Source organism: Somniosus microcephalus, chromosome 29 (assembly GCF_052327205.1).
Source record: "Somniosus microcephalus isolate GS21.2 chromosome 29, FLI_Smic_1.0, whole genome shotgun sequence".
NCBI lineage: Eukaryota > Metazoa > Chordata > Chondrichthyes > Squaliformes > Somniosidae > Somniosus > Somniosus microcephalus.
Genome location: NC_141015.1, coordinates 39,257,182 through 39,267,269, shown reverse-complemented (window position 1 = coordinate 39,267,269; position 10,088 = coordinate 39,257,182). Strand labels below are relative to the sequence as shown.

General features: G+C 49.1%; 2 protein-coding genes across 2 annotated transcripts in view; both read left to right on the top strand.

The window, feature by feature from the left end:
• Positions 1 to 262, top strand: part of LOC147098675 (cadherin-23-like) — a 16,246-nt gene extending 15,984 nt beyond the window's left edge. The window contains exon 5 of the mRNA XM_085970675.1: positions 99 to 262. Coding sequence (XP_085826801.1) covers positions 99 to 245 — 147 coding nt within the window. The 3' untranslated portion in view covers positions 246 to 262. The remainder of the gene's footprint in view (positions 1 to 98) is intronic.
• A 4,798-nt stretch (positions 263 to 5,060) lies between these two features.
• The window catches only part of LOC147098673 (cadherin-23-like), a 229,320-nt gene continuing 224,292 nt past the window's right edge, over positions 5,061 to 10,088 (top strand). The window contains exons 1-2 of the mRNA XM_085970674.1: positions 5,061 to 5,150; positions 9,545 to 9,673. Of these exons, the coding sequence (XP_085826800.1) occupies positions 5,142 to 5,150; positions 9,545 to 9,673 (138 nt within the window). The 5' untranslated portion in view covers positions 5,061 to 5,141. The remainder of the gene's footprint in view (positions 5,151 to 9,544; positions 9,674 to 10,088) is intronic.

Here is a 10,088-nt window from a genome sequence, read left to right as displayed (position 1 = left end):
ATGTTAAATGTTCTGAATCTACCTTGCAGGCAGCAAGACTGCTTGTCACAGAATATCACTGATCTCACCACCGTCTCCCCTCCCGTTGCCTGTTACAGGGTGTAATAACTGTTAGAGGGCAGGTGGATCGGGAGAAGGGAGATTACTATCTGATCACCGTCATAGCAGATGATGGGGGACCCAAGAAAGACTCCACTGTGGTAAGAAAACACATTTTATTCAAAACAAAATGTCACTGGGTGTAATTTATATTGTAACTAGATTTTGTTCATGAACCCAAGGTGTCAGCGATGCCTGTAATTAATGTTCTGACTGGGACCCATTGTTTCTGAGAAGATCAAGCGACAGAACAGGATTTTAATGAGACACGTGGGCCTAGAAATTGGGCCTTGTTGCCCCTGTTGTTCAGGCATTAAGCCCACAAAATGGCAGGCAGGAAGCGCGCGCGCACTCCGGCTGGAGGGCTCCTCCTGACCGCACATTTAACCCCTCTACCAATCACCCCACCCTCCTCTCCCGACTCCTCACCCGACACCCAATCTCCTCACCCGACCCCCACCCTCCTCTCCCGACCCCCACCCTCCTCACCCGACCCCCACCCTCCTCACCCGACCCCCACCCTCCTCTCCCGACCCCCACCCTCCTCACCCGACCCCCACCCTCCTCTCCCGACCCCCACCCTCCTCTCCCGACCCCCACCCTCCTCTCCTGACCCCCACCCTCCTCACCCGACCCCCACCCTCCTCACCCGACCCCCACCCCCCTCACCGGAACCCCACCCTCCTCACACGAACCCCACCCTCCTCTCCCGAACCCCACCCTCCTCACCCGACCCCCACCCTCCTCTCCCGACCCCCACCCTCTTCACCCGACCCCTCACCCTCCTCACCCGACCCCCACCCTCCTCACCCGACCCCCCACCCTCCTCACCCGACCCCCACCCTCCTCTCCCGACCCCCACCCCCACCCTCCTCACCCGACCCCCACCCTCTTCACCCGAACCCCACCCTCTTCACCCGACCCCCACCCTCTTCACCCGACCCTCACCCGACCCCCCACCCTCCTCTCCCGACCCCCCACCCTCCTCACCCGACCCTCACCCTCCTCACCCGACCCCCACCCTCCTCTTTCGGCCCCCGAACCTTCCCACCGACCTCGATGCTTGACCTGCTCCTGGACACACTCAATCTGAGAGCCACGATGATGTTGGAAGCGGCCCGATTTCTGGCTAGTCTTCACCGGCGGGCTGTTTCGGCCTCGCCAGCCCCAGTACAATGAGATCTGAGGCCCAACATCTGGGGAGCCGCGGGCTTCACCGTTCTGGCACGGGGAATGAATCCTGCGGCCCCCCCAGCTCCCACCCAAAGGTGGGCGTGCCCAAATTTCTGAGCCGTGATATTTTTGTAACAAGGCTGATGTAACGTGTGTCTCTTTCCTGACAACTTTTCAAAAACAACAATGCAGGCAGCAAAATTAATTGAGAAAAATTGAGACGCCAGACTACAGAGGCTGAGATTGAGGTTCTTCGGTGTTGCTGTTTTAAAATGATTGATGTTGTGAGATGTTTGACTAATAAATTGTTTCTTTTCTTTCTCTCTTATCCCGGATGAGCAGAAGGTAAATTAAATGCATCACTTGCTGTTTTGTGTGCAGTACTGTGTTCTGACTTAGTGGAACCATGCATGTTGCATGTTACATGTTGCATGTTGCATGCTGTCGGGCCATGTTTGCTCCCTCAAGTGGACATAAAAGATCCCAAGGCTTCATCGACAGCACCTCCCAAACCCGCGACCTCTTCCACCAAGAAGGACAAGGGCAGCAGGTGCATGGGAACACCACCACCTCCAAGCTCCCCTCTAAGTCACACACCAGCCCGACTTGGAAGTATATTGACCGTTCCTTCATCATCGCTGAGTCAAAATCCTGGAACTCCCTCCCTAACAGCACTGTGGGAGCACCTTCACCGCATGGACTGCAGCGGGTCAAGAAGGCAGCTCACCACCACCTTCTCGAGGGCAATTAGGGATGGGCAATAAATGCTGGCCTTGCCAGCGACGCCCACATGCCACGAATTAATAAATAAAAAATTTTAGAATCCCAAGCCACTATTTTGAAGATGAGCAGGGGAGTTCTCTCTGGTCTCCTAGCCAATATTTATCCCTCAACCAACATCATTAAAAGAACAATTGTCTGGTCATATATCTCATTGCTGTTTGTGGGAGTTTGCTGTGCGCAAATTGGCTGCCGCGTTTCCTACACTACAATATTGACTACACTACAAAAAAAGTACTTCATTGGCTGTAAAGCGCTTTGGGACGTCCTTAAAATAACCGGGCTAGCAACTGCATTAAAATGGAAGGCAAAGGAACATCAGATCAACGCATTCAATGTTCCTCCACTAACAACTGGCAACAGTTATTTCTAGGCTTATAGTATTATTGCATCACTAGGAAACTAAGGTAATGGAAATCAATACTTTCCTGCAAGAAACCAGGGACTTTTGTTGTTTTTTTTTAAAGCTGTCATCACATAAAGAAAGAAAGTCTTGTATTTCTGTAGCGCCTTTCACGACCTCAGGACGTCCCAAAGCGCTTTACAGCCAATGAAGTACTTTTTGAAGTGTAGTCACTGTTGTAATGTAGAAAACGCGGCAGCCAATTTGCGCACAGCAAGCTCCCACAAACAGCAATGTGATAATGATCAGATAATCTGTCTTTTATTAATGTTGGTTGAGGGATAAATATTGGCCCCAGGACACTGGGGAGAACTCTTTTTCAAAATAGTGCCTTGGGATCTTTTACGTCCGCCTGAGAGGGCAGACGGGGCCTCGGTTTAACGTCTCATCCGAAAGACGGCACCTCCGACAGTGCGGCGCTCCCTCAGCACTGCACTGGAGTGTCAGTCTAGATTTTTGTGCTCAAGTCTCTGGAGTGGGACTTGAACCCACAACCTTCTGACTCAGAGGCGAGAGTGCTGCCCACTGAGCCACAGCTTCTGATGGAGTAGGCTTGATGGGTTAAATGGCCTTTTCTCATAGTGGACGTTGATCAATTGCTATCTCACTCCTTTTTATCCAACAGGTAATCATCACTATTGCAGACGAGAATGACAACAGCCCTGTATTTGGTGCGACGTCGGATTCCTCGGTGGCGGTACAGGAGGATGCCACCGTTGGGAAACGGGTAGCTGTTGTCTTTGCCCAGGACCTGGATGTGAATAAGAACGGACTGGTAGGAGCAGCCTCATTTTCAAGCATTTTGTTTCGAAACGGAGCTTTGCCACCTCGTCGGTTTCGGGAAGTTGTTGAGCTAACAAGGAGCCGGCAAGCTCGGGAAACGTCTAAGTAACAACAATAAGTAGCCTCTCCTCGAGCTTGGGATCCACCGAGATCTTGTCTGCACAGGGAGCCCCTGGGCAGCAGCCTTAAAAGGCACGGCCAGGTTAGCAGAGGAACATTGGAACCATGCTCCAGACTCAAGGCTACTCACGAGCAATGCCACAGGAGATCAGTTAGTAATACACCTACAGTCCCTTCTTCTTAGGCAGTCCCTCGGAACCGAGGATGACGTGCTTCCACATTAAAAATGAGTTCTCAGGTGACTGATCCAATGCGGGACCTACAGCCTCTGTCACAGGTTGGGCAGATGGTGGTTGAAGGGGCGGGTGGGTGTGGGGTGCTTGGGTTGACGTGCGCTCCTTGCGCTGCCTGCGCTTGGCTTCCGCTTGCTCCCGGCGAAGAGACTCGAGGTGTTCGGCGCCTTCCCGGATGCTTCTCCTCCACTTTGTGCGGTCTTGGGCCAGGGATTCCCAGGTGTCGGTGGGAATGTTACACTTTTTGAAGGAGGCTTTGAGGGTGTCCTTGAAGCGTTTCCTCTGCCCACCTGGGGCTCTCTTGCCGTGCCGGAGCTCCAAGTAGAGCGCTTGTTTTAGGAGTCTCGTATCGGGCATGCGGACAATGTGACCCGTCCATCGGAAATGATCGAGCGTGGTCAAAGCTTCGATGCTGGGGATGTTGGCCTGAGCAAGAACACTGACGTTGGTGCGCCTATCCTGCCAATGGATTTGCAGGATCTTGTGGAGGCAGCGTTGGTGGTACCGCGCCAGTGCTTTGAGGTCCATGTACAGCAGGCGCCTACAGTACCGCACGGACTGCAGCGGTTCAAGAAGGCGGCTCACCACCACCTTCTCAAGGGCAGTTGGGGATGGACAATAAATGCTGGGTCTGGCCAGCAACGCCCACATCCCGCGAATGAATTAGAAAAACCCAGTTGACTTTAGCTAAGGAGCCAAGTAGTCTCGCTCATCCATGTCTATGTTGTGAATCAAACCAGGTGAATAGAAAAGAGTACCAGCAGTAAAAGCCAAGAGCCTCGAGGAACATTCTCTCTGGGGAGTTTTCTCAAAACCAGCGGTGTCACTAGTCTATTTTGTGCAGTTTTGGTCACCTTACCTGAGGAAGGATGTTCTTGCCATGGAGGGAGTGCAGTGAAGATTCACCAGACTGATACCTGGGATGGCAGGAATGATGTATGAGGAGAGATTGGGTCGATTAGGCTTATATTCACTAGAGTTTAGAAGAATGAGAGGGGATCTCATTGAAACATAAAATTCTAACAGGACTAGACAGACTAGACGCAGGAAGGATGTTCCCGATGGCGGGGGAGTCCAGAACCAGGGGTCACAGTCTAAGGATAAGGGGTAAGTCATTTAGGACTGAGATGAGGAGAAATTTCTTCACCCAGAGAGTGGTGAACCTGTGGAATTCTCTACCACACAAGGCATTTGAGGCCAATTCATTAAATATATTCAAGAAGGAGTTAGATATATTTCTTAAGACTAAAGGGATCAAGGGATATGGGGAGAAAGCAGGGACAGGGTACTGGATTTGGATGATCAGCTGCAATCTAATTGAATGGCGGAGCAGGCTCGAGGGGCCAAATGGCCTACTGCTCCTATCTTCTATGTTTCTATGTATCCATCTCACTCGTGTGCAAATAATTTTGTCTCTTTCTAAACTGCAGGTTAACTTCACCATTCTGTCTGGAAATACCGATGGAGCTTTCAGGATTAGCACAGCCAACAGGAGCCGTGGAGTGGTCTACCTTGCTCGGCGCCTGGACAGAGAACAGATTGAAAGATACATGTTAACTGTAAGCTCAATGGATCTCACTGTGTGCCCGAGTATCTAGGACGGAGGTGGTGGTTTGATTGGACCAGTCCGTGTTAGTTGGTCCTTGTCCACGAAGTGAAGCTTCACACTGGCCTTTAACAACTCAAAGACTTGAGTCACAGCTCACTGCAAATAGTTGTCTTTTTGTATCTCCCCATTACAGCTGCACAAATCTTTCATAAGGTGGCATGGTATCTCAGCGTGACATTGCCTTGATCCTCCGTTATCAGTCCCATCTCATCTCGCCTTGCCAGCATACTAACCCTACTACCTCCTTCCATTGGCTTCAATGGAAACGAGAGGTTGGGGCGTCTCGAACTTAAGGGGCATGGCCTAAAAATTAGAGCCAGACCTTTCAGGAGTGAAATTCGGAAACACTTCTACACACAAAGGGTAGAAGTTTGGAACTCTCTTCCGCAAACGGCCATTGATGCTAAACCAATTGTTAATTTTAAATCAGAGATTGATAGATTTCTGTTAACCAAAGGTATTAAGGGATATGGGGCAAAGGCAGGTATATGGAGTTAGGCCACAGATTGGCCACGATCTCATTGAATGGCGGCACAGGCTCGAGGGACTGAATGGCCTCCTCCTGCTCCTATGTAGGTGTTTAATGGGGGGTCGAGCCGAAAGCAACCAAAGTCCAAATGGCCCCTGGCATGAATCAGTCATTCATGAAAGAAAGACTTATGAAATAAGACTGAGCGGCCTATGGGTGGCGCTGTCCAGGGAGAGTATAAATACCCGGGCACGGGCCCAGCTTGTGCAGGACATTCTTAACAGGAACTAGTGAAGGACACAACTAGACCTCCATGTTGTAAAACAGTTGATTAAAGCTTTGTTTAACGCTTAGACCAAGTGCCTAGTAGTTTTCTTACATCAGCCATCACCCCCATTGTCTCCAATCATGTGGGTGAAGATTCTCAAAGCTTCTCCGGTCCCACCCCCGTAACATTGGCGGACATGCGATGGAACCCCTGTTTACACGTGCGAACGGGGTTTTTGCGGTGGAGCGAGAGAAGCTACAATGAAATTCGCCAACATTCCCCCCCCGTCTATGGTTCAACAGCGGGACGACCAACGTTTTAAAGTTGTAGCTAGTTGCACCATTTCTGGCTGTTCAGTTTTTGAAAGGAGAATTGACTGCGAGAAGTCTAAGGTGTGGATAAAAAATAAAATATAAAAATGTAATTTAAAATGTTTTTTATACCTATTTTTTATCCACACCTTTGTTTTGGCCCTTCCCCCTTTTTCTCTCTCCCACATGGCAGCTGTCTCCCATTCTGCCAGCGCATTTCACACCTCATCTAGAGCCGTCTTTTGTCTCCACTAGTCCTATCACCATCTCGTCTGGTTTTGAATACCTCTTAATGTCTCTTCACTTCTCTTTTGTTCTTTCATCCCCATTTCCCAGCCCCCAAACTGGCCTTTTAATCTGTTTCATTTCCTGTGCTTTCTCAGTCCTGACGAAGGGTTTCGACCTGAAACGTTGACTCTGTTTCTCTCTCCACGGATGTTGCCTGGCCTGCTGAGTTTTTCCAGCATTTTCTGTTGTTATTTCAGGTTTCCAGCATCCGCAGTATTTTGCTATCGTACTAGGGGTTAATTTTTTTGTTTTTTGAAGTCACTCAGTGGCTGTATCTCAGCTTGACATTTCCTTGCTCCTCCGTTATCAGTTTGCAGATGATCTGCAGATTGTTGGGGGCCATTCTTGGAAAACGAGGCATAACTCAGGCAATAGATGTTGTGCTCTGAAAGCTGACTCATGACCAGTGGTGAAGCGAGGGAGCCAGCTGCAAGCTGTTGGTTGCTCCAAGTGGATGCTCGGAGTAATAAATAAAGGGAGGCTTTACATTCTCGTGGCCCTTAAGGATGCAGCTTGGTAACTTCCTTCCAGTCGGCATTGGCCACTCACTGCCAGTTCAGCAGGGGAATGACCACGCACTGTTTTAAGATGTTTGAGTGCTCCGTGATCGCGATCAAGCATTTCCTGTGTTCTGTGCCATTTTCCCCCCTGCACTATCTCTTGAACGTCCTTGAGTGTTTTTCATAAGCAAGGTCGCTGGTTTGCGATGACCAAGTCAAATTCCCTTTTAGTTACAAGGGTTTGTGTGATTTTTATTCTGCATTTGGAATTCAGTGTTTTAGTGATCAGGGTCTCGGTGCTTTAGAGGTCAGTGGATTGACTACCATGGAAGACCAGCTGGGATCCATTCTCTCCAGGCTAGCTCTCCCCACTCTCTCTTTTTTTAAATTTGTTTATGGGATGTGGGCGTCGCTGGCAAGGCCAGCATTTATTGCCCATCCCTAATTGCCCCTTGAGAAGGTGGTGGTGAGCCGCCTTCTTGAACCGCTGCAGTCCGTGTGGTGAAGGTGGTCCCACAGTGCTGTTAGTGAGGGAGTTCCAGGATCTTGACCCAGCGACGATGAAGGATCGGTGATATATTTCCAAGTCAGGATGGTGTGTGACTTGGAGGGGAACTTGGAGGTGGTGGTGTTCCCATGCGCCTGCTGCCCTTGTCCTTCTAGGTGGTAGAGGTCGCGGGTTTGGGAGGTGCTGCCGAAGAAGCCTTGGCGAGTTGCTGCAGTGCATCTTGTAGATGGTCCACACTGCAGCCACGGTGCGCCGGTGGTGGAGGGAGTGAATGTTTAAGATGGTGGATGGGGTGCCAATCAAGTGGGCTCCTTTAACCAGGGATGAGGGACTTGAGTTATGAGGAGAGGTTGGAAAAGTTAGGATTGGGATCAGAGAAGGTCAAGAGGTGATCTAATAGAGGTTTTCCAGATGATGAGAGGTTTTTTAATAGAGTAAATGGGGAAAAAATATTCCCTCTGGCGAGTGGACCCATAGCCAGAGGTCATAGATTTAAAATCATTGAAAAAGATCCAGAGGGGAGATCAGAAACTTTTCACTCAGAGTTGTCGGGATCTGGAACGCTTTACCTGAAAAAGTGGTAGAAACTGATTCCATCAATAATTTTAAAACAGAGTTGGACAGGTAATTGAGGAAGAGGAACTTACAGGGTTACGGACAAAAAGCGGGGATGTGGGACTAATGATGAGGAGGAATTTCTTCACTCAGAGGGTGGTGAATCTTTGGAATTCTCTGCCCCCGAGGGCTGTGGAGGCTCAGTCGTTGAGTATATTCAAGACAGAGTTTGATCAATTTTTGGGAACGAAGGGAATCGGGATATGGGGATAAAGCGGGAAGGTGCAGATGAGGTAGAAGATCAGCCATGATCTTACTGAATGGTGGAGCAGGCTCGAGGGGCCGAATGGCCGACTCCTGCTCCTATTTCTTATGACTAGGCACGACGGCTCTTTCAAAGAGCCAACACAGGCACGACGGGCCGAATGGCCTCCTTCTGTGCTGTAAATATCTATGATTCTGTGAGTTCCACCCATTTTTTCACGGAAACCATAACACAGTGGCCTTGCCCATAAATGACAAAAGTATATATATTGCGTGCAAGGTGTTTTCTACTAAAAGTATATGTACAAAAGGAGACTAGGCCTGTATTCGCTAGAATTCAGAAGAATGAGAAGTGATCTCATTGAAACATATAAGATTCTGAAGGGGATTGACGGGGTAGAGTGTCTAGAACCAGGGGTCACAGTCTCAGGATAAGGGGTCGGCCATTTCGGACTGAGATGAGGAGGAATTTCTTCACTCAGAGGGCGGTGAATCTTTGGAATTCTCTGCCCCAGAGGGCTGTGGAGGCTCAGTCGTTGAGTATATTCAAGGCTGAGATCGATAGATTTTTGGACTCTCGGGGAATCAATGGATATGTGGATAGTGCAGGAAGGTGGAATTGAGGTCGAAGATCAGACATGATCTGATTGAATGGCAGAGCAGGCTCGAGGGGCTGAATGGCCGACTCCTGCTCCTAATTCTTATGTTCTTATAAGAGTGATTTGATTGGTGTGGTGTTACATTAGCAATGTGGAATAGGAGAGCATCCCAAACCTTTAGTAATTTCAGTTATCGGAAAACGTGGCTCCATTTTGGATTTGTGAAACCCTGGGGCTGTTATTTGAAACTGGCAGCAACAGTGGCTCATAACCTCCCCCCTCTGGCGATTTTGCCATTTTCCTCCTGCAGTATGACTCTCTCATGGATTTTCTTGCACAATTCAGGAAAGTAATCTTTGTGGGTGAGGAAGATTGCACCGTGTTCAACTGAGATCCACGGTGCACCGGTGGTGAAGGGAGTGAATGTTTGAGGTGGGGGATTGGGTGCCAATCAAGCGGGCTACTTTGTCCTGGATGGTGTCGATGGCATATTCCTGAATAAACTCGGGTAAAGATAACCAGGTTGTTGCAGCAAACAATATCTATCGAGCTACTGGAGCCGACATTTTCTTTTCTTTTCAGATTCAGGCCTTTGACAATGGTTCACCACCTCACAGGACGGATCACCTTCTCACCATTACAGCTGTGGATGTGAATGACAATGCACCAGTTATCGCAAACCTGGGCAGCTACAACATCAGCATTTATGAGGTAAAGTCTATTGCTCTATTGGATTCTGTGGAAACAGCAACTGTTAACAAAAGAAATTAGAGCGATCGGGGGTACGGTAGCATAGTGGTTATGTTACTGGACTAGTAATCCAGAGGGCCTGGACATAATGATCTGGAGATCTGAGTTCCAATCCCACGCTGGCAGCTGGGAAATTTAAATTCAGTTAATTAAATAAATCTGGAATAAAAAGCTAGTATCAGTAATGGTGACCAGGAAACTACCGGATTGTTGTAAAATTGCACTTTTTTGAAGAAGAGCTGGGGAGTTCTGTCCTGGGGCCAATATTTATCCCTCAGCCAACATTACAAAAACAGATTTTCTGGCCATTATTACATGCTGTTTGTGGGAGCTTGCTGTGCGCAAATTGGCTCCTACATTATAAGAGTGACTACAC